Source organism: Equus quagga, chromosome 13, assembly GCF_021613505.1.
Source record: "Equus quagga isolate Etosha38 chromosome 13, UCLA_HA_Equagga_1.0, whole genome shotgun sequence".
Classification (NCBI taxonomy): Eukaryota; Metazoa; Chordata; class Mammalia; order Perissodactyla; family Equidae; genus Equus; species Equus quagga.
The window spans coordinates 45,975,384-46,000,328 of NC_060279.1; the positions used below are offsets into that span (position 1 = coordinate 45,975,384).

The window sequence follows — 24,945 nt, forward strand, 5'->3', positions numbered from 1 at the left end:
AGCTCAGGCATCACAATGACAGACTAAGTCACTGGCCAAAAGTAATCAGGAGGAGACAGACAGTGTTTGAAAACCACTCTTGGGGCTGCCACGCTAAGACAAGACAAACATTACTCTCAGCATGCACCAAAAAACGACAACTCAATATCTGCTTTTACTTATACATTCTCAGTCGTTTTAATTAAAAAAAAACAAAAAGGTTCTAACTCAACAGGTTTTTTGCTAATTTCTCTAAACCCATACAGCAAAGTCTTGAGTGTACAACCTTAATGACCATAAATATTCAAATCTAAACCCTTGAATCAAGAGAGTCCTTTAAGAGTGTGGGTCCAGATGCATGAGGAACTGTCCAAAGGAGGAGGAGTCGGCTCCTCACCACCCCACACCCACCTCAGAAAGGAAAACAGCCTTTCATACCTGTCATCATGAGAAGCAATTCTTTCTCCAAAGACCATCCGTGCAGGAGTTAAAGATAATATTCCGAGCTCCTGGAGCTGGGTTAAGAAGTGCTGTTCTGTTCACGGAAAAAGTCGAATACACATTCAGAAAAAGGCTATCTTCCCAGATGTTTAAATAAATGAAAGTACCCCTAAATGTCTCACTTGGAGAGTTGCGAGAAATCTTTTTTTTATTGACTCAAGAAGACTCAGTTTTACAAACTCACTGGCAAGGGAAAAAAAAAAATCAAGCAAGAGATATACGAGGTAAAGGCAATGGTAAAAACTGACTTTAGCTACGTTTTTGTTTTTTTTTGAGGAAGATTAGCCCTGAGCTAACATCTACTGCCAATCCTCCTCTTTTTGCTGAGGAAGGCTGGCCCTGAGCTAACATCTGTGCCCATCTTCCTCTACTTTATATGTGGGACGCCTACCACAGCATGGCTTTTGCCAAGCGGTGCCGTGTCCACACCCAGGATCCAAACTGGCAAACCCAGGCGGCCCAGAAGAGGAATGTGCGAACTTAACCGCTGCGCCACCTGGCTGGCCCCTAGCTACTTTTCAAATGTAAAAAAGTTCAGCTCATTTGCTTCTTAAATTAAGAAGAGTAAACCATAACCCTATATTTAATGAATGCTATTAAGAACTTTTTCACAGCCACCTCACAAGCAGTAGAAGACAAAGAAAGTAACGACACGACTCCCTGAGGGAGGTGGGGGGAGCAGGGAAGAGTGACAGGAGGGGGCAGCCGGTGGCGCAGTGGTTAAGTGTGCACGTTCCACTTTGGTGGCCCCGGGGCTCGCCAATTCAGATCCCGGGTGCGGACACGGCACCACTTGGCAAGCCATGCTGTGGTAGGCGTCCCACATATAAAGTAGAGGAAGATGGGCATGGATGTTAGCTCAGGGCCAGTCTTCCTCAGCAAAAAGAGGAGGATTGGCAGCAGTCAGCTCAGGGCTAATCTTCCTCAAAAAAAAAAAAAAAAAAAAAAGAGTGACAGGAGTGGACATGGTGGGAGGGACAACCTGCTCTGCCCCAATCCCAAGAAAGGCTTGCTTGGTCCCTATTCCAAGGGTCCATTAAAATCTCCCTCTGGCTGGCGTCCTCTCAACCTCTCTGAGTTATCTGACAAATAGTTACTCATTTTCATGGGGGTGGGTTGTGACAGCGGAGAAAGGAGGGCCAAAGCCATATTTTAGTGGCCACCAGTAATGGCCACATTTAGCCACCAGTAATGGGCAAAAAAAGCGCTAAAAGCTCAGGGTTTGAGATTCCCACACCTGCATTCCCTCCAATGGCAGTCAACACTGACTTCAGCTGAAACACCCACACACGCTGTCTTCTTGTCCTGGGAATGCACAATGCGTACGGCTGACAAGACCCTTTCGGAATCCCATTACAAAAATATCTACAATGGGAGCGGACCTGCCTCATTCCTTAGGTGCCTTCGTAGGACAAGTATGCTCACCCACGAGGGAAGCTGGGATCCTTGGGAAATGCGTGGTTTTACCATTTCCACCTCAGCAGTAACTAAGTTTACTTCCTGTTTAATGTGTTAGGCGAGCCCTGTACTGCCTCTTCCTTCCCCCAGTCTAGCTGTCATTTCCAGGTGCTCTGACCTGAGAAGCTGCCTGGCACAGCCCTTTCACTGGTCTTCCTACTATGACCTAAGAAACAAACTACCTTAAGTTTCTCTGGAATAGTTAGTGGTTCAGAGTAAGTTCAAACCGTATGTGTGTGGCCTGCGGGTCACCCATACAGTACAATACAATTAACAGAAATAATTTAAATTAAGCTATGAAACAAAACAGATTGTGAAAAACACATTCTATTTGAGGGTTCCAAATTTACCAACGGATCATTTTCAAAAATACTATTAAAACAGGCAGAAACTCAGCGTAGGAAAAGACATATTTAATCTACTTTTTAGAAAGTCAAAGAAAATTTTTGTGATATATAATGAACTCTAATATAACTTTTTATACGAACAGTTATGTTAACTTTCCAACCTTCTCCCAACTATTTCTTATGCTGTAAAACTCTCTTCGATTCATGTTTTTTACTGGGTGCAACGGATTTATAATTTTCTTTTTAAAGCTGCTGCCTATGACACATGGCTCTATTCTAAGTAGTGTGAGTTCAATTATAAGCCAACTCATTAAATGTCTAATTAGAAATCTGGGGAAAACAGTTTGTCTCACCTGTGACATTAGGATCACGCCTTGTTCTCCACTGCGGGACAAATACAGTGATGTTTCTGTTGCCAAGTTTCCAAAAATACTCAACTGCAATTGCAATTCCACGACAAGAAAAGAACTTTTTCAGACCGTGGCTATAAGGAAATAAATAAAATTTATTTCAGTTTAAAACATGTTAAGTTTCACCAGGAAAAGGTGAAATTCATATATAACAAAAACAACTAGAACAAAATTCCGTTAATACTTTTACCTTTTTTTGGCATTAAGTTGCATGGTCTGCTGTTTGAGAGAGAACCCATTATAATGACGTGATTCTTAATAGCTTTATGACTTTTCTTGTATTTTGTTTAGTTGATTTAATTGAGTGTGCTGTGTGGCAGAAGACAGTTTGAGCTTCATGGTAATACTTGTTTATTACACTTTTTATTCTTACTTTTTTAGACAAAGAGTCCTTTCTAAAGAGTCCTGCCTAGTCGTTGGCCTCTAAGAATCTTCTGTAAATTTTATTAAGAACTTGGTTGTTGAAGCAGAAGTAGCTATTTATCCTGTGACACGGTCTTCAACACAACGTCCACAAGGCTGCGGAGGCCTCCAGCCCCAGGAGAGCTCCAGCCCCTTTCTGGGGAAATGAGAAAGCTACTCAGTTTACAGCTTCCCGGAAACAAGTTAAGGGCCAGACTCAAATGAAACTAACTGGGGGCTGCGGCAAGCGATTTTGTTGAAGGAAGCAGAGAGGAGGGATAAAAAGTAACCAAACAAGGAGCTGTATAGAACATGAGTCGTATACTTTTTCTGTAAAGGGCCAGACAGGCTTTCTAGGCCATATGGTCTCTGCGACATCACTTCACTCTGCCAACTGGAAAGGAAAGAGTGGGGCTGTATTCCGTATTTATAAAAACAGGTGGTGGCCAGATTTGGCCCAGAGTCAGCAACCCCTAGAATGGAGGATGCCCCCTATCCAACACTCTGGTAACAAATTTCAAAAGAAACACGAAAAAATATTTAAATTTTATTCTCCAGCAGTTAAGTGGAGGTTTCCCAAAAAAAAGGTGTTTTTCCAAGTTGGAAATTTTGCAGCTAGTAAACCATTTGCCTACCCATGAGTATTAGAAAGAAAAAAACTCAAACTCCCAAACTGTGATGCTATACCTTATGAGATTAGCATAACCCATCTTCACTGCTTCAATGATCACCTGTATTCCAATGACAGTAAATTCTACATCTTCAGTCCTGTCTTCTCTCCAAGTCAAAACCACGTGGTGGATATTTCCTTCACTTGAAAGTCCCGCCACCTCTGGCACAATGAGCCCAAAGTCAACCCCAGGCTCTCCTAATTGCAACCCACTGCACACATGCCAGTTAGACTGACCCTGAATGCACAAGGCCTTGGATCCTGCTCAGGGACTTCAACAGCACTACCATTCTGGGTAAACCCAGTCCCTGGCTTCAAGGTCCCCTGCACACGTGACTAACCAGAAGGGATCTGGCCAAAGAGAACCTTCCACTTTCACCACCATGCATCATGACTCTCTTGGTTTTGGCCAGGTCTTGCCGTCTCATTCTCCCTGGGCTCTGACCTTTTTCTTAGGCTGGTTTCTCTGCATGCACTCTCTTATATAGGCCCCCACCCCACCTCCTTCCTCAGATGCCTTTAGAGCTCAATTCCAGTCCCTCTTCTATGAAGCTATCTCTTGACACAGGCCCTTAATCACCTCCTCTTCTTTCCTTTGACCCGCTACCCTGTACTCTGCACCAGAATCACAGACCTTGGGAGATAGAATGGACTTGGATTCCTGCTGGAGATAAAAAGAAACACCTGATGAGAGACACCAACTTGCCCAGGCTGTCCTGCCGGAGGGCAGATGACCTGGGATTTGACTAAGGCTTCCTCATTCCGGGGCCAGTGCCCTTTCGACTACCCCACAGTGGTACTGTCCCGAGCTCAATCCATGTTCTCATGGAGGAGGAATGGACATGCAGCAAACATCTACGGTCCGGAAGGGCAGCTCAGAAACGCCTCCTTTTGGAAGCTGAGGCCCACTCTCTTCTCAGTGAGCCATAAATGGGGCTGCAGAGGCATCAGCTGTACCCCAGAAAACATACGCAAGTAAACAAACCCATTCTGGAGGAAACAGTTCGGTAGTGGTTTACGTAAAAACATTCAAATACGGCAAGAATGCAGCAATATGACATTTGTTAGTGGAAAAAAGGCTGGGGGTAGTTTTTGTAGACGGGGTCTTTTTTTAATGTTTAAAAAGAATATATCATTCTAATTAATTGTCCTTAACAGCAAGGACAAGCCTAGAGTTAATGTCAACGATAGCCCAAACATAAAAATCCAAAAATACAACAGTCTGCTGGTTCTTAGGAAAACTAAAGGATTTTTATATTAAGTATGTTAAGTCCTGAGAACAACCCTTGAGAGAAATGCACTAAAAAAGCTTGTAAAGTGCCTCCTTAGCTTATCCTCGGATACAAAGTGTACTCTTTTTCCTCTTTTCCCTAACGGCTTCATTGACGGCAAAAGTAGAAACTGAGTGGAAGTGGGGTACCCAGGTCCACTCTCCTGGGTCACTGAGGAAAAAGCAGGGAAACGCAAGTAGATGAAATTCTGCTGCCCTGGACCCCTTACAAGTTAGAGGGGAAGAAACGGAGTTTCTAGAAACATTAGCTCTAAAAGAATTTCCAGAGTGTTACCCTCAGTGATAAGACCAGATCACTTCTGATAACCCAGAAAATCGCTAGAGCTGTTGCAGGAATAAAACCAGCAGTTCAAAATTCTGGAGGAGAACATAGAGATTTACCCAGAAAACAAAGCTACAGAAAAAAATCAAATGGAGCCAAATTATCGTCCTCAAAATAACAGGGTCCTTGACCCTTCCTACTTCAACTCCCACAGCCTGACCAGGCAGAAATGTGCCGAATCATCACTGTCTCCAAGCTTCTCAGCAATCAAACCAGAGCAGCTCGCTGACAGGTAAACCCACCCAGCTGTCCATCTGGACTCAGGAAAATGCATATACATACAATGACACCTCTCTACTTCTGAGAGGGCAAGCGCTCCAAACGCAGAATGAACAGACATTGGGCCTGAGAGGCCAGGTGTGCAGGCCCTCAAAGGAGATTTAAACTCTTGTTTCCATATAATTGCAGACAAGTTCTATCAACTGGTTGTTTTCCATATTGTAGCAGGCAGCCAAACCAGAGAGGAGATGGGCAACAGACACCTGATACAAACTCATGGCAGTCAGAGACCCAGACAGGGCAGTGTGGGGAAATAGTGAAAAACCCTTCTGAGTACCCAGGAGAGGGTAATTTCCTTCTATTGCTTCCGCTTAATAAAAATAGCCATGGAACCCTGATACAGAAAGACGAGCATGAAAAATGGTTAAAACACAAAGTTCTGGCAAGTGAAGGGGCAAACCTCATCTGCATGGAAAATTATCTACCCAGATAAGTCAGGTGCTCTTATGCTGAAGTTTCAGACTGACAGAGCCCAAGTGTTATCTGACCAACACTGTGATGTCTAGCCATACGCCGCAAACAATTTCCATTTACTCATCATTTGACTCATTCATGGTGACAAAAGGGAAAAACCACGTAGAGATATGCATACTCAGCAGCATTAGGTAGGGTATCTTAGAATTTCTCACGGTGTGTCTGTACGAACTGCAGACATCTCGCTGGATAGGCAAATAAACAAAGGCTCTGAGAAACCCAGGGGTGGGGGGGCCTGAGCTATTTTAGGGTGAGGTTCAAACCAACAAATCCTATTGCTTAAGGACTCAAATAGCCTTTTTAACTACTTCCCAAGCTAGTTGGGTCAAATGAGTGAGGTTTACTCAGCAGTGCTTAAGTAACTCAAGACCTAAGGATCTGATATTGCCCTGCCTGAAAATTCCAAGCTCAACCTCTGTGGGAGGAGGCAGGGTATACGATGGCTCGGGAGAGAGAGATTATGGGCCCAAACCTCCTATTCCTGTAATCTTGGACAAGATTTTTAAAACCGTTTCATGTTATGTAAATTATAGATAATTTTCACCACACAAAATTGGTGTAGAGATTATGTTTTAAAAGATACAGCAGTTGACACGTAACAGGTTTTTCGGCTTTAAGATTCCAAATATTTGTTGAATTAAATATATGGCCTCAGTTAAAATTTAAATTGATCACTGGAATAGTAATTGGAATAGCAAGTTATAAATGAGTGGTGAAAAGTCCTTAAAAAAAATCCTAATCTTTCCTAAGTCTTTCATTCATTCATTCATCCAACACACCGTTACTGAGTGCCCGCCCTATGCCAGGCACCATGGAGCTCGGCATAGCTCAGCGAACAGAACAGACACGGAATTTATCATCTATAATTCGAGTTTAACATTGAAGCAACTGATTTAGAATAAGAGTAAATTTTTCCCCAACTTTTAAAAAAATTTGAGGTGAAATTCACATAACTTAAGACAACAATTTTAAAGTGAACAATTCAGTGGCGTTTAGTACATTCACGATGTTGTGCAACCAGCACCCATATCTTGTTCCAGAACATTTCCACCACTCCAAAAGGAAAACCTGGACTCATTAAGCAGTTTCTCCCCGAATAAGAGTTAATTTTAATTACTGCTATTTTCAGATCAATCTACATCAAATTAAGTATAAGTCTGTCTTCTTAGGATAACATATCCTTTGTAAAAGTGTTGCTTTTAACCAGAGATATCTGTGAATTCAACGAAAACTGAAATCCTCCTCAAATAATGTTTTCAAAAAAATTAATGACTGTGGTTTCCCTCAGTGCACTAACTAATTCAGTGGTTTTCACGAGACAGTACTACAGCGGAGGGGCGAGGAAATATGTGGTGTTGCCACGACGCCTGGGGGCAGGGCGTTATGGGCGAAGCAGGAGGGGCAAGACATGCAAAACCTCCCTTCAGGCTCAGCCAGCACCGCTCAAAGTTCCAACAGGCCCCTCTGAGGGGGACACTAGAACCTCCCTTCAGGGTCAGCCAGCACCGCTCAAAGTTCCAACAGGCCCCTCTGAGGGAGACACTAGCTAATACTCCAAGAGGCTTTATGAAAGTGGCATTAACACTGTTCATTCTATGCTAATTTGCATTTCTTTTCTTTGAAAACCAATTTCGGAAATCTTTCCACATATAGAAAAATGAAAAAGGATTAATATTACTCACAATCTTGACCTAAATTTTATGTCATCAGCTGGCTCAAGAAACCGTAACAATGAGGAACTGGTGCTGGCCTTGGACTACGGGTGACTGAAAATGCACATTACACTTTTACTTAGATAATGCTATGCAGCTGTGGGCCATTTGCTGGGTTTCCCCCAAAAGAAATGCCAAAAAACAAAGTGAAAATGACAATAAACAGTATTATTTAGAAATGAAGACAAGTATATTATATATTTCTACTGCCTGTCTTCAAACTTTAACATGTGAAATGCTGGCTTTTTCTTTTTCTTTCTTTCTTTTTTGACAACAAAGCACAGCATCAATAATTCATTCAAAAAATAAAAACCAAAGAATCCTTACATTTTTAAAAATAGATACTAAAATATTTATAGATGAAATATCTGAGATTTCCTCCAAAATAATATGGATGAAAGGCAATAGGTGGGGGCACAGGTGAAACGTTTGAAATGATGAAACAAGACTAGCCGGGAGTTGATACCTACTGAATTGGGTAAAGGGCACACGGGAATCCCAAAAAAATCCAACGTGGGATTCATTATATTATCTTCTTATGTATCTGTTTGAAAATTCTAATTAAAAAAGTTAAAACAAAAAATAAATATATAATAAACATATTTCAATAACAAAACTTATTTTTCAATCTCAACAGGTACTCCTAGAAAATCAGGACATGAACTAATCTTTTAGAATTCCCAGGAAAGAAGCCACATAAATATTCAGCAATTCAGGAAAGTATGTCAACTTCTTCATTCCACGTCCAGGTGCCCCTTTCCTTGAACAGCAGCTGCTTAAAACACTAGACCTTGAAGACTTCAACACCAACAGAGTAACTGACTTTGAAAGCTGGAGGGACGCTTTACCTAGCAGCTGTGGAAACGGCATGATACAGACATCCTCTAGGACAGGGCAAGAGGCAAGAGATTGCAGCAAGTGGAACAGCAGGAAGAAACCTGTCCAAGGTCAAACAGCTGGTCCACAGCGGGGCGGAGACTCTGACCTGGTCCCCACTCTTCCCAGCCCCTATATTAAACTACCCCTCAGAGAAGAAACCCAATCTGATACCAGAGGTATCAAATCAGAATCCTAAGAGGGATCTAAGACAGGCTAAATAGTAATGTTCATTTACCTCTTTTTACTAAAAACAAACAGACAAACTTCTACTGAGAGCAGAGGTCCATAAAGAAGCTCAAGCTGATGAGTCTTCTTAGGAAGGAAATTGCTATAAATCTATCAACAAAAGTATCAACAGAAGTACATCACACCGATTATCACTGCACACTACTGGCTAGAGACCTGGCATATTGTAGCATAAAAAGACAGAAAAATCTCTCTTTTGCCTTAAGCTCTATCCTTGTATTCAGAAACTAATGATATTCATGGTATTAAGAACTTAATGACTTAAAGGTCTCCATACTGCTTATTACTGGGCAATGCAATGTGAAAAGACAAATTTTCTACCATCTCTTGCCCTCAGAAATATAGGTTCAGCAGGGTGAAGTAAAGTTTATAACTCCAGAAGATGGAATAACAAAACTTCTCCAACCAGCCGTTTTTTCTTTTTTTCAGGTAAGGCTACAGGTCAACTAGACAGATGCATAGGATGGTTCCAATAAAATGCATGTAATTCTGAGACATTGCTTAGAGCCCTATTTAAAACGATAATATAATCTGCAGACAGCGGACTTACGTAATTGCAACATTGCTCCCATCTATAACAATGTGCTTCAAATCCGTTCTCCCCGGTTCATTTTTTAACTCCAGCTTGTAGGGTACCTTCAGAGTATCGCGAAACCTTTGAACCCCTGTAACTGAGGAATCAATATGATCAGAAGGTCCTGCCAACCTTGCATCAGTAACTGAAGGTAAGAGCTGGGGCAGCGGCATCGGTGGAGAGAGGGGTGGACAATTCGGTTTAGACTGAGGAGAGCTACAATATCCCGAACGGTTTTCATAGGCAGACTTCACATTATTTGGAAGCAAAGGTTCTGCTTGATGCTGTAAACCATTTTCAGGAAAAACTGGAATTCTGGGCTGATGGCTTGAAGCTCCTCTTGAAACAAAACTGACAACTTCTTTGGGACTAGAAGGGGCAACAGAGGGTGAAGGGCCATCAGTTTCAAGGTCTATGTTACACACGTAGTTCTGATTTGAACTCCAGATTTCTTCTTTCTGTTCTATTGGCACTGTTCTCAAAGTATTAATTTTGCAATTTGAGGTACATGGTTTTGATTCTACTTTGAACGGTAACTGAGGAAATTTTCCTACCATGTTTTGCTGTGTGTGAGTGTGTGTCTTCTTTGGAGTGGAATCTGCTGTAAGCTCCTTTATGCTGCTACAACCACCTTTATTTTTGGTTTTGTTGGTCTCTGGATACACAGTACCGGGTGAAAACTCTCTATCTTCTTGGAATCTTTTATTTTCTTTTTCAATTTCCTCTAAGAGCAATAATGGCTCTGTGGATGGCCCATATTCCCTAATGACCTTTTCAACAATTTCTTGAGAATAGCCCATGGTTTTAAAAAAGTTTACGAGGATGTTGTATTCCATTTCCTCAGTAGTGTCTTTTATATCTGGACTTAAATTTTCAGGATCAGTAGAAGAATCAGATACGTCAATGATTACGCTTCCAGGTACTGTCTTACCATCATGAAAAAGCTCCCCCTCCTGAACATTTTCCAAAGAAAATTGTTTCTTGGTATGCCTTTCTTCAGAATCAGAGAATCTCCTTTTGTGACATACTCTGTCTTTGGAAAGTGCCTCTTCATCTGGGGTTAGACCATTTATTGGAACAAAACGTACATCTTGTGAACTAGAAAAGATTGTATCCATTTGTTTCGTAAGCTCAGAAACAGGAGTCCCAGCTTTATTTCTTGCATCTTCCTGCAAAACAATTTCATCTCTGGAAACATTCAGCCCTGTGGCGGCATTCTGTGTAAACTCTGTTTGTTTAGAATCTCTAATTTCAAGAACATCATCATCTCCTCTTTCAAATAGATTCTCCTCACCTTGTGTGAGTGTCAAAAGTTCTTTTTTCAAGGAAGTGGGCAAAATCAACAAGTCCATTGTATATTTATCTGCACGAGCTTCAACAAATTGTTTAAATTCCCTTTTCACCTCTGATTCTTTCTGACTGTTGGGTAAGTTCTCATTATTCTCAAAGAGCTTTACAAACTGCTGAATGTGACTCCTAGCCATCACCACAGCTTCGGCACTGCCTCTGATGCCGAGAAGACCAATGTCCAGAATGCAGAGATCGGCACAGGTGTCCTGAATCAAGCTCTTCAGAAACAGGCTCTGCGCCCCAACAAAAATGCAGTGCATGGCCTTGGGGTAACATTCTCTTTCTTCTAGTTCAGGTTCACAGACTCCTTTAATATATTCCTGTAAAGACAAGAAATTAGATCAATTTACAAAAGCTCTTTACAGCACATGTTGCACCTGTAATTACAAATGTCAAGTTGTACAAAAATCAAAAGCATGCTAATAACTTCGGGGAAAAATGCCATGTTTTAAATAAAAGATTTAAAATAACAGATATAAGTTGCTGAGTCGTTTTCAGAGGAATAGAAAACTTTGCATTTAAGTCTAAAAGGCAGGTATTTGTAACTTTCAACAGTGTATCTTGCAATGTGATCTTACTGGTTTGCCCAGCTGCACAGTAGATAATGACAAAACTGGATTTATTTACATCTATAAAGAACAAACATCTTTGCTTGCTACCAGTCATTTATTATTACTATGACATTATTAAGATAATCAAGTTGAACAATTTACTCCAGGACAAACTTTGACTTTTGCTTCACTACTATTGCCCTTAGTTTCAAATAAAACAAACTGATTTCTTGAAGGCATTTAAAAATAAGATCTAACAAAAAAATTTTCTCCAGCTGGCTGGAACAACGCATACCCTATATAGTTTTACGTCTCTTTTCTAAGAAAGACCAGACTGTTTACACGGAGATCTAAATATAAAGAATCAGAGAGTGGTGGACAGTATTGCCATTCTCAGAAGTAAAGCTAGGGTTTCTAGTAAAATTTGGTATTGAAGGCCTGAATGAGGTAAGAAGGGGAACTGGGTTCTTTAGCAATTAGGTTGCTAGTGGAGGCAGAAATGTGAATCGAGCAAACACGTGGAGCATACTTGTTGTTGATGACTTGGGCAGTGGAGTCAGTTCCTAGGCTCAAATGCCCGCCATACAACTGGTGACCCTGCTCAAGTTCCTCACCCCCAATCCCAATTTCTTCAACTGTAAAACAGAGGCAAGGGTAGGGCAATTTCAGGTATTTTGAGGGAATTCAATGATATAATGAATGTAAAGTTCTGACAACACTGTCTTGCACATAACGAGTGTTCACTAAATAATAACACTGTTATTTAAATCACTAGTGAAAATTTTCTGGGTAGATATTTCTAAGAAATGGGCCCGGCAATACCTGATCTATACTTAAAACTAAAATTAAAATGGCACTACCAAAAATGGTGGTATTTAAAAGTTCAACGTGTGCAGCGCCAGTCACAATGAGGCTTTGCAATCTTGCACCTACTTCATACTTGCTACTATAACAGCCACACATCTTCAGTGAGAATTTATACACAAACGTGTACACATTCCTTGTTTACATATTCAGAACTAGAAAATTCCTGAGTAGATGAAACACCAGAATATGAGGAAAACGTCACAAAGGAAAAGCTTGACCTAAGCAGTATGATGCTCAGTCATGAGTTCTGTGTTTCTTATGTCTTTTTAAATAACCCTGGAATGTCTGTGGGCTTGGTGGTAAAGAAGGGAGAAAAGTGGCACTGGAGAGAGGAGCCTGGCTTTTTATTAGAGCAGTTTGCTATCTTTGTGACATGGTAACTGAGTTAAACACAAAGCACAGGAACTAACCATCCTTTCTTCCTAGCTGTGCAAGGAGAGCGTTCAATATTGATGTCAGCATCCGTGAAAACCTCCATACGGGCAACACTGTGCTGCCACCTGTTTGAACTTCTGCGCAGCTGGGCTGTGGCTTGAAGTTGTTTTTTTAAAAACATTTTATTTTGAAATAATTCTCAGCTCACAGGAAGTTACAGAGATAGTACATAAAGGTCTGTGTACTCTTCACCGAGTTTCCTCCAATCATTACATCTTATATAATCATAGGACAATTTATCAAAACCAGGACAAGTACATTGATAGTGTGTATATAGTTCTATACCATTTTATCACACACATAGATTCATGAAAATACCACTTCAATCAAGGTACAGAATGATCCCATCACCACAAAACTTTCCTTCATGCTACCCCTTTATGTCATATTTACCCCACTTCCACCTACCATCCCTACCCACCCTGCAACCACTAATCTGTTTTCGTCTCGATAATTCTGTGACTTCAAGAATGTTATATAAATAGAACTATATACAGTATGTGACTTTTGAGATCGGCTTTTCTCACTCAACCTAATGCTCTTGAAATTGATCTAAGTTCTTGCATTATTCAATAGTTCATTCCTTGTTACCCCTTAGTACTATCCCATGATATAGATGAACTACCGATTTTTAGCCATCTACTTACCGAAGGACATTTTGGTTGTTCCAGTTTGGAGCTATTACACATAAAGCTGCTATGAACAATCACGTATTGGTTTTTACGTGGACTTCAGTTTTCATTTCTCTGGGATAAACGCCTGGGAGTGCAACTGCTAGGCATATGGTAAGTGCATGTTTAGCTTTTCAAAGTACTGCCAAATCATGCTCCAGAATAGCTATACCACTTCATATTCCCAGTAGCAACGTATGAGAGATTCAGTTTCTCTGCATCCTTGCCAGCATATATTGCCACTAATTTTTATTTTAGCTATTCTAATAAGAGTGTAGTGTATCTTATTATGGTCTTAGTTTACATTTCCCTAATGACAAGTGATGTTGAACATCTCTGCATGTGCTATTTGTCATTTTTCTTTCCTCTTCAGTGAAATGTCTGCTCATTTCTTTGGTCCATTTTCTAATTGGATTGTTTGGTCTTTACTGTTGAGTTTTGAGAGTTTTTTATATATTATAGATATGAACCCTTGTTATATACGTGGCTTGCAAATATTTTCTCCTGGTCTGTAGTTTCTATTTTCATCCTTTTAACACGGTCTTTTGTGACAGGAAAAGTTTTTAAGGAAGTTCAGTTTATTGGTTTTTGCTTCACCAAGCCCTATGTCCCAAAGATTTCGCCTATGTTATCTTCTGGAAGTTTTGCATTTAAATCTATGGTCCATTTTGAGTTGATTTTTGTCTAAGATGTGAGATTTAGGCCTAGGTTCATGTTTTTGCTTATGGATATCTAATTGCTCTAGCACCATTTCTTGAAAAGACTATCTTTTCTCTATTGAGTTGCTTTTGCATCCTTGTCAAAAATCAGTTGGCCACACTTGTGTGGGGTTATTTCTGGGTTCCCTATTCTGTTCCATCAACTTACACATCTATCCCTTCACCAATACCACACAGTCTTGACTATAATAATTATATAATATCTTGAAATTGGATAGTGACTGCTCCCACTTTATTCTTCTTTTTAAAATTTTTAGCTATTCTAGTTCCTTTGCCTTTCCATATAAACTTTACAATAGTCTTTTTTAGCAACTGTTCAGCAATTGTGTTAAACTTGCACATTGATTTGAGGATAACTGACATCTGCTGAGTCTTCTGATGCATGAACATGGTATGTCTATCCATTTTTCTAATCTTTGTTTTCTTTCATCAGTGTTTTATAGTTTTGAGCACACAAGTCCTGTACGTGGTGTTAGACTTACATCCAAGTATTTCATTTTTTGAACAATTTAAAGTGACACCGCATTTTAATTTTGGTTTCTATGTGTTCACTGCCAATAAACAGAAATAAAATTGATTTTGATCATGTATCCTGTGACCCTGATGAATCTATTTCTAGTTCTAGGATGTTTCCTTATAGATTCCTTGGGATTTTCTATGCAGACAACTATGTCATCTACGAATGCTTTTTTCCCTGATCTACAGATGCCTTTTACTTTATCTTCTTGCCTTACTGCACTAGCTGGAACTTCCAGCACAGTGTCAAAGTGCAGTGGGGAGAGCTGCCATGCTTGCCTTGCTCACGATCTAAGGGAGAAAACATTTGGTCTTTCACTATTAAGTATAATGTCAGATTTTTTTAAAGATGTTCTTTATCATGTTGAGGAAGTTATCCCGTATTCCTATTTTTTTAGGGATATGAACATGAATGGGTGTTGAACTTGTTAAATGCTTTACAGTATCACATAATCATGTGATTTTACTTCTCCAGTCTGTTGATATGGTTGATTACACTGACTGAGTTTTGAATACTGAACCAGCCTTGTATCCCTGGAACAATGGCCACTTGGTCATGATGTATAATTCTTTTATATATTGATGAACTCTACCTAATATTTTAAGAATTTTTGCATCTCTACTCATGAAGGACTTTGGTCTGTAGTTTTCCTTTTTTGTACTGTCTTTGGTTTTAGCATCAGGATAATACTGATTACAAATGAACAGAAAAGGAAGTATTGTTCTCTCCTCTTGTATTTTCTAGAAAAGGTTATGTAGAATTGATGTTAATTCTTTTAAAAACATTTTGTAGTCTTCCCCAGTGAAACAATCTGGGCCTGGATATTTCTTTTATGAAGAATTTTTAAGTTATTAATTCAATTTCTTTAATAGCTACAAGGCTGTTCAAATATTTATTTCATATTGGTTAAAGTTATGGTAGTGTACTTTTTGAGCAACTGGTCGATTTCATCTAAGTTGTCAAACTTAGGTGTGTAAAGTTTGTAGTAGTTATCTTTTTGATGTCTACAGGGTCTGTAGTTGATTTCCTACTTCAGCCCTGATTAGTAATTTATGTCTTCTTTCTTCAGTGTGGTTAAGAGTTTGTCAATTTTATTGATTTTTTTCAAAGAATAAGTTTGTTGTTTCATTGATTTTCTCTATTGTTCTGTGTTTTCAACTTCATTGATTTCTGCTCTTTATTTCTCTCCTTTTGCTTCCTTTGGGCTTATTTTCCTCTTCTTTTTCTAGTTCCTAGAAGTGAGAGCTTAGATTACCGATTTGAGACTTTTCTTCTTTTCTAATGTAGTATGTGTTATAAATTCCCTTTTCAGAACTGCTTAAGCTGCATCTCACAAATTTTGTCCTGTTCTGTTTTCATTTTCATTCAGTTCAATGTATTTTTAAAATTTCTCTTGAAATTATTCAATATTAAGAAGTGTGTTGTTCACAGTTTCCAAGTGTTTGGAGGTTTTCTTGTTATCTTTCTGTTATTGATTTCTAGTTTGATTCCTTTGTGGTCAGAGAACACACTCTATACGATCTCAGTTCTTTTAAATTTGTTGAGATTTGTTCTATAGCCCAGGTGATAGTCTATCTTGATACGTGTTCTGTGAGCATGAGAAGAATGTGTCTTCTGTTGTTGGGCAGAGTGTTCTAGAAATATATATTAGAATCTGGTTGATTGACGGTGTTGCTGAGTTCTTCTATATTGGTGGTGATTTTCTGTCTAATGGGTCTATCAACTGTTGAGAGGATGTTGAAGTCTCCAACTGTAACTTTAGATTTGTCAATTTCTCCTTTCAGTTCTGCCAGCTTTTGCTTCATATATTTTGCAGTTCTACTGTTAGGAATATACACATTTAGTATTATTTATCTTATGGGGTTATTAAACCTCTTATTATTATGTAATGTCGCTCTTTGCTCTAGAGGCTACTTCGTCTGACAGCAATATTGCCACTCCAGCTTTCTTTTGTTAATGTTTAAATAGTATATGTTTTCCCCTCCTTTTAATTTTAACTTATGGATATCATTAGATAGTCACGCATTTCTTAATGATGGGGATCTCTTCTGAGAAATGTGTCATTAGGCGATTTTATCATTGTGCCAACAGCACAGAGTGTACTAACACAAATCTAGATGGTATAGCCTACTTTACACCTAGGCTCTATGCTACTAATCTTATGACACCATCATCACACGTGTGGTCTCCTGCTGACCGAAATGATGTTATGCAGTGCATGATGGAAATTGAAGACATCATATAGTTTGGTTGTTTTTTTAAGTTTATTCTGACAATCTCTATCTTTTAATTGGTGTGTTTAGACTATTTACTTTTCTCTGGTGAGGAAGATTGGCCCTGAGTTAACATCTGTTACCAATCCTCCTCGTTTTGCTTGAGGAAGATTGTCTCTGAGCTAACATCTGCGACAATCTTCCTCTATTTTGTATGTGGGATGCTGCCACAGCATGTCTTGATGAGTGGTGTGTAGGTCCGTGCCCAGGATCTGAATCCACAAAGCCCAAGTGGCTGGAGTGGAGTGTGTGGACTTAAGCACCATGCCACTGGGTTGGCCCCAAGGCTATTTCCTTTTAATGAAATTATTGGTAAGTTTAGATTTAAGTCCACCATTTTGTCTTCTGCTTGCTCTCTATTGTTAACTCCTTTGCTCCCTATCCAGCCTTCTTGTGCATTATACAAACATTTTTCACTATTACAATTTAATTTACTTATTGGATTTTTTTTACTATGTCTCTTTACATAGTTTTTAAAGTGGTCATGCTATTACAATATACATACTTAATTTTTATGGTCCACTTAAAATCAATATTTCATCATTTCAAGAGGAATGTATAAACTCACTGTTGTACTATTGATATTTTTCATTTTCTATACCTTATAATGTTCTGACATCTTCAGAGGCCTTTCAGATCTGGGGAAAGACTTACCCTACCAGGGCTAGCTAATTCCTAGGAGCGGTAGAAAGTCTGCTTAAAGCATGCCTTTCATGTGCTGATTGCCTGATCCAGGGCTGTGCCCCCACTCATCTCCTAATCTAACTCACAAACCAAGCCAATATTTCCCCTGTCCTGCATCAAGCTAGGGCCAGGAACCAGACAACTAAGGACAGCCCCTGTGACCCAAAGCCGCCAGAATTATCAAAACTAGCCAATCCTGAACTGTTTACCCTGCCCTGCCCTGCCTTTCCCTTGCTCCTCCTTCTGCCTCCTGAACAAAACCTGATGCCTCACCTATGGCCCTGCGTGGTGAGATATGCCCTCTTCTCTTGGGAAATATAAGTAATCAGAATCTTCTTTCCACAACACTGACTTCTCCATGCCATCACTCAGTCACCTCCATAACTTAAAATCCCTCAGGTACAAATTTTAGAACCCACTATCGTCTAGGCTCCTTTACTCTTGGTTTCTATCCTCTTTGCTCCCCCTTGTATGTTAGAGCTATCACAAGCATTACATGAATATACATTTGAAATCCCATCAGACAAGGTTATAAATTTTGCTTCCAACCATTAACTCATTCTAAAGAATGGAAGAGGAGAAAGTAACTTATTATATTTCCCTAGATATTTACCATTTCTGTCTGAAGACTTTCCTTTACCAATTCTTTTGGAGCAGGCTACTGGCAATGACTTCTCTTTAGTTTTTGTTCAACTAAGAATGTTTTATCATGCTTTATTTCACTTTCATTCTCAAAGGATAATTTCACTGGATAGAGAAGTCTTGGTTAACAGCTCTTTTCTTTCACCACTTAAGAAAATACTGTGCCACTTCTCTGGGCTCCATGGTTTCAGATAAAGCAAGCTGCACTCATGCTAACTGTTGCTCTCCTACCCACACACCTTTTCCTCTGACACTTTCATGACTTTTAACACGCCTTCAGCTTCCAGCAGCGCAGTTATGATGAGTCTGGGTATGCAGTTCTTTGCATTAATTCTGTTTGTGTTCACCGAGTTCTCTAATCATTATGTTTACATCTTCTGCCAATGTGGGGAAGTCTTTAGCATTATTTCTCCGAATACTTTTTTACCACCACACTCTTTCTCCTCTACTCCTTTCATTCAGTTTAGATAACTTCTATTGTTCTATCTTCAAATTCACGGACTCTTTCCTCTGGTATCTCCATTTTAAAATTGAGCCCTTTCGGTGAGTTTTTATTTAGGTTACTGTATTTTTCAGTTCTTACCTTTCCATTTGGTTCTTCTTAAATCTTCTATTTCTTTGCTGAAACTTTCTATTTTTCTATTAGTTTTAAGAGTGTTTGTGATTGCCTGTTGGAAAATTTTTATAATAAATGTTTTAAAGTTGTTGTTAGATAATTCCAGTGTCTCTGTCATCTTGGCATTGGTGTCCATTGTCTTTTCTCATGAGAGCTGATATTTTCCTGGTTCTTTACATGCCAAGTAATTTTGTACTGTATCCATTTTGAATATTATGAGACTTTGGGTCTTGTTTAAATCCTATGATGAATGTTGACACTTTTGTTCTAGCAGGTAAGTGACCTAGTTAGACTTAGGCTGCAAGCTGCAGCCTGTCATCCGCGAATCTCAATTCCGTTTTTAAAGCCTCTGCAATCCTATCTGCATCTGTCCCACATGTGTGCTACCCAGTGGCCAGTCTGGAACCTGGATGGTGGTTTTTTTGTTAGTTCGGTTCCCAGAAGTCTTTGTCATAATGATGAGGAGTAGATCCATGCATGTATAGCTTGAGGATGAACCTAGGAGACCATCAACAAGGTTTATGGAGTCACTTTCCTGAGCTCTTCCCTATGTGCCATCTTTCTAGTGCTTTCTGGTTCCCTGGGGCTCTTCTTTTCAGTCCTCCAGTCAGAAAGCTGGGGCTTTGGTTATCCCACTTTGCTTTGTACTTCTGCAACTGTGCCTCGGCCCATCCCGAGGACAGAGAGGAAAAAAAGCAGTAATGCTGGCTCCATCCTCTTGGGACCCAACTTTACCAATCAGAGAGCAAGGTTCCCCTCCCTCAGCATTTTGGCTCCTGCAAACTTGCATTGCCAGCATCATGGGAACTGGAAGCTGGTCTACATATAGAATGAAGAAAAGAAGAACACAAATGGACCTTTGTACTCTATTAGGTGCTCCCTTTTCTCCCCCTAGAGCTAAAACTACAGGGCTTCTCCTGATGCTCTTTCTACGTACTGCTGCCCATTTCCAACTCCAGGTTGAGCTGCACTGAGTTTAGGCTAGGAGAAAACAGAGGGGAAAAAATGGTAAACTTGCCACTGGTTTGCTGGTACTCTGAATTCTGATCTTCCTTCCCCGTCAGCCTGCTACTACTTACTTTTTAGGGTCCTCAAACAGCTGCTTCACGCACCCTGTTCAAGTTTTACAGCTCTATTCAACAGGAGTGACAGGATGGATGTGCTCATTCTATCTTACTCAGATCTGGAACCTCCTTGCTGCCTACTATATTTAAATAACACTGCCTGTTTAGCATAAGTAAGCATACGGTGGAATTCACATGAGTGAAATACTGCTGAGACTACTGTGCTGCCACTGGAGAAGGAAAAGCTGATCACACCCACTCAGTGGAACGCCAGTAACAATCAGCTAACCTGGAAAGAAGGCTTCTTCTCCAGAGAGAAGACTTCCAAAACAGTCATCTTCTCAAACAAGGGCTAATTCTCTAACTAATCCAAGGTAAGGCCCGCCATCAACACATCCTGCCCAGACACAAAGCTTCCAACTGGCTTTTCAGATTTAGTATGAAACGTGAAAACACTTATGCCAGGACAAAGTCTCAAATACGAAGAAAACCAATAAAGTAGAACACAAAATAGAGGAAACTAGGTAAAGCAGGGTATAAAAGAAAACGTCAACAAAATTTTAATTAGTGCTTTCAAACAGATACAAGATGATAATGAATTCCTAAAACAGGAATCAAGATGCTAAAAAAAAGAAAGAAAAATAATCAGAATAAGAGTACTATAAGAATACAAGAATAAGAGTATATATCATAGGAATATGACAGCCAAAGTAAGAGGCAATAGAAGAGGTGAAAGACACAGTGGAAGAAATCTCTCCAAAAGTAGCACAAAAACACAGAAATGAGAAAAATGAGAGAAAAGAAACTTTAAGGTCCGTCTAGTATATCCCAAATCCAAATAACTGGCATTCCTAAAAGATAGAATGGCAATTAATAAATAACACAAATCATTTCCGGAGCTAAAATATACAAGACCTCATACATAATTGGTGAAAAATTCCATTAAGCCCTGTCTCAGAGCTAAAGCACACAGATCCATCTTGAGAGTCCACCGAATACCCAAGCATGATTATTTTTAAAGGCCTACAAGAGAAAAATCCGGGGGCAGGGTGGGAACAGGGCACATATAAAAGAATGACAATCAGAATGTCAGAAATCCCCAACAGCAATTCTGGATGACGGCGGGAAAAAGGGTAGCAATGCATTCACATTCTAAGGTAAAATGATTTTCAATCTACAATTCCACACCATCCACATTACATATGAACTATAAGGCAGAATAAAGACATTTTAGACATGCTAAAGGCTGAGAAAATTATTTCCATCGACTCTCTTCTTGAGAAACTATTTTATGATGAAGGCCACCAAAAACAAGGGTGATGAAGTAATTAGGAAATTCAATCCAAGAGTGGCACATAGAAGTCCAAAGATTACAGCTGTTTAGCAGACAAGCTGAGAAAGCAGCTGACTGGAAGAGGGAAGAGAGCTCTAGGGGCACTCTCCCAGAAAACGAGGCTCAATGAATAGCTGAGATAAAGTAATATTTGTAAAATATTAGGGATGTGTTTAAAGCAAATTTCACAAGTAGATGAAAAAAGGGCAGATAAAAATTCAAGGAAAGGGGCTGGCCCCACGGCTGAGTGGTCGGGTTCGCATGCTCTGCTTTGGCGGCCCAGGGTTTCACTGGTTCGGATCCTGGGCGCGGACATGGCACCGCTCATCAAGCCATGCTGAGGTGGCGTCCCACACAGCACAACTAGAAGGACCCACAACTAAAAATATATACAACTATGTATCACGGGGCTTTGGGAGAAAAAGGAAAAATAAAATCTTAAAAAGAAAAAAAATTCAAGTAAAGATTAAAAGCTGTACCAGAAAGAAAACATAATGTAATATACTACTTGGCTTTGCAGTTAATAGTATTTACCTAAGTCATAATTATATAAACCCTGTTTCTTGCTTTAACTACAAAAACACCTGTATTAGTGTTTTAGTCTGTTCAGGCTGCTATAACAAAACACCACTGACTGGGTAGCTTACAAACCACAGAAACTGATTCCTCCCAGTCCTGGAGGCTGCAAGTCCAGGGTCAGGGCATCAGCGGGGTTGGTGAGGGCCCTCTTCCAGGTCCAGACTTCTTGTGTCCTCACACGGTGGAAGAGGAAAGGAGCTCTCCGGGGCCTCTGATGAGAGTGTTATCCATAAAGCATAACCCATGATGGCTCTCTGCCCTAGGACCTAATCACTCCCAAAGGCCCCACCTCCTAATACCATCACACTGGGCATTAGGATTTCAGCATAGGAATTTTGAGGGGACACAAATATTCAGACCACAGCAGTTGGGAAAATGGGGCAGTTTTTGTCTCATGATCTATCTTAAAGAAAGTGATAATGCCTACATTGATAAGAAATAGCAGTATACTAGTTATAATTATTTTAGGTAACTATCCGAACAGCTGAAAAGGGTAAAAAGTAGCTGACTCTATGAAGCTGGGGAGGGGCAGAAGCAAGGGACTGCTCTTCTTTACTATAAAACCCTCAATACAACTTGATCTTTTTGTTTTAACCATGTGTGGATACTATTTTGGTACACTCCTTACTTCCTAATTTTAATAAAAAATTTTAAAAGTGCTGTGACGCTGTATGGGTGACAGCTTTGGCCCCAACTTTAAGTTTTGCTTGATTCTTTAACATTCAAGATAAGAAATGTTAGCAGTTATGAAATATTGTGAGTGATTCATCTTTAAAGCAAACATTTTCTATTATTTCTCTGTTACTTTTCTGGATTAGTTTAATCAAAGAGTATTCTGCAAGAAGAGCTGTCCAAACACTAGCACATCTGTAACTAATTAACTGTATGATTTAGGATGTCCTCAATTCTATGCAAACAAAAGAAAATGTAACATTAAACTGGATGCTGAGACAGACAGCTAACTGCAAAAATCAGTGAACAACCTTGATTTCAATTTTTAAAAACAGACTTTATTTTTTAAAGTGGTTTTAGGTTCACGGCAAAACAGAGCAGAAGGTAGAGATTTCCCATACATAATTTTTTTATGATAATCATAGAAGTCTCTATGTTTTTATCAACTTAAGTCAATTTTATACATTTGAATCTATTGAAAATACATACCCTAAAATTGTCAATCTGATGTGCTATTTATAAATAAATCAATTTACTTTTCATAGCTTATACAGTCCTTTCACAGCAAGTGACCTTCTCAGGGATATATCCAGATACTGCTTAGATTACTGTCTTTCAAAGAAAAGAAAAATCAAGTAAACATTAGAGCCTCTGAGAAGATTACAGATGCCTCGAAAAGCTCCTGCGGCCCTGGGTGTTTAAGCACTAGGAGGACTGGCAGAGAAACGCCCCGTAACACAAGCAGAGCTGACAGTATCCCCCAAACGACTACAAAGCAGTGCAAGGTGAACTGCTGGGCTCTGAGGAAGAGCTGTGCTAAGAGCTTGTTCTACAGCTTCACAGCCACAAAACTTTGTAGAGCATGTGTGTGCGTGTCCCCAAAATAAATGAGTAATTATCCCTTGAGATTCCGACTCAATTCTTTTCATTAATAATTCACTCTTGCAAGTTACTATGTGGCAGTAACTGATTTTTATACTCAAGTTCAGAAGTGAACAATAAAGTATACAAGTTTACAGTATTATTACATTCTAGGCAGCGCGTGGCCATCACTTATACTGATGAGAAAAGATTCTGTGAATTCAAATAGCTGTCATTTGCATTTGGCTGTATTTGGTATCTGAACATTTGAATGCTGGTCAAAGACTGTCTCCCTCATCTTGCAACGTTCATATTCTGTTTTACTTTACTCAGGCTTTGAAGAAAAAAAGGGGGGGACACATAATACACATAACAACAACTTCCCTTTCATATGGTAAAATGAATTTCTATTATTCCACCTTCTACAAACTCAGCTCTCTCATAATATTTCACAAATCCAGAGAGAAGCTATTGGCAGCCTCTGCCATTCAGAACATGGCTAAATCTTTGAAAAGATCAAAGTGGCTATTCAGGAGGCTGCAGGCTCGATGTGGGGAAAGGTTTCTCAGCACCACTTTTCGCCATCTACATCTCTTATCATGGGCACATACTTGAGGGGCTTTGTCAGCTTGTTTCCCAGATCACGTATGGTTGAAGCAGCTGACGGAAAGTGTAAAAGGAACAGCATTGGGCACTACCTGCGGAGCACATGACAGCAAATGACAACTGACAGCACAGGTGCAAAAGCAAATTTAAGAAAGACATAATGGTTAAAAACCATAGCAACTCAAGATCAGCTATCATGAGTATAGATCTGACACACTTTGGCAGCTGCCAGGAGTGTAACTGTGCCCTGGCACAATGTAACAGAAGATACTCCAGTTGACCACAAATTACTGAGGATGGGGAACACTATGCAGGCAAGGAGGCTCTTAATACATCACAGAGACATTTCTAGAATGGTTCAGAATAGGACTTCTCAACTCTGGCTGCACGCTTCAGGAGTATAAAGATTTCTTACATTTAGGAGACTCTTGTATAAATAGCATTGTATATTATCTCTTAGAGAAAAGAAAGCAGGAGGAGTAACAGGATTTTTAGACTGACACAGGAGTCCTACAAATATATATAAATTAGAAGCACCAGAAAAGCCTTAGGAAACAACTAACTTTTTAACATTATTAATCTACAAATCTATAAGAGGTCAATTTTAGGTCTCTATCTGGCCATCTATATTAATAGTATTGCTATAAAAATAATAATAACCATATTAGGCATTTTTCCAACTTACTTCCAACATTTGCTTTCGTTCCATCTTTCTACTCAATCTCATTTCTACAATGTCTACCAAGTTCTTTCCCCAGAGGGGCGCCTTAACTGCCCCACAGGAAAGGACTTCCCTGACGCTCACTCTGAGTGTACTTCTGGAAACACCAGGAGGCACACTGTCCACCCTGACTGCATCCCCATGACATCTGGAAACCTCTGAAATTCTGCAGCTTTTTACACTTTACTCTCACCTAAATAACGCCTTCAGGTCCCCAACCTCATTTCTGTCACTCTTCTC

At 39.7% G+C, this 24,945-nt stretch overlaps 1 protein-coding gene across 1 annotated transcript in view; it reads right to left on the bottom strand.

The window, feature by feature from the left end:
* N4BP1 (NEDD4 binding protein 1) overlaps positions 1-24,945 on the bottom strand; it is a 47,172-nt gene that overhangs the window by 10,604 nt on the left and 11,623 nt on the right. Inside the window, exons 2-4 of the mRNA XM_046681527.1 lie at positions 9,521-11,214; positions 2,639-2,769; positions 418-514 (exon numbers count right to left, since the gene is read on the bottom strand). Of these exons, the coding sequence (XP_046537483.1) occupies positions 418-514; positions 2,639-2,769; positions 9,521-11,214 (1,922 nt within the window). The remainder of the gene's footprint in view (positions 1-417; positions 515-2,638; positions 2,770-9,520; positions 11,215-24,945) is intronic.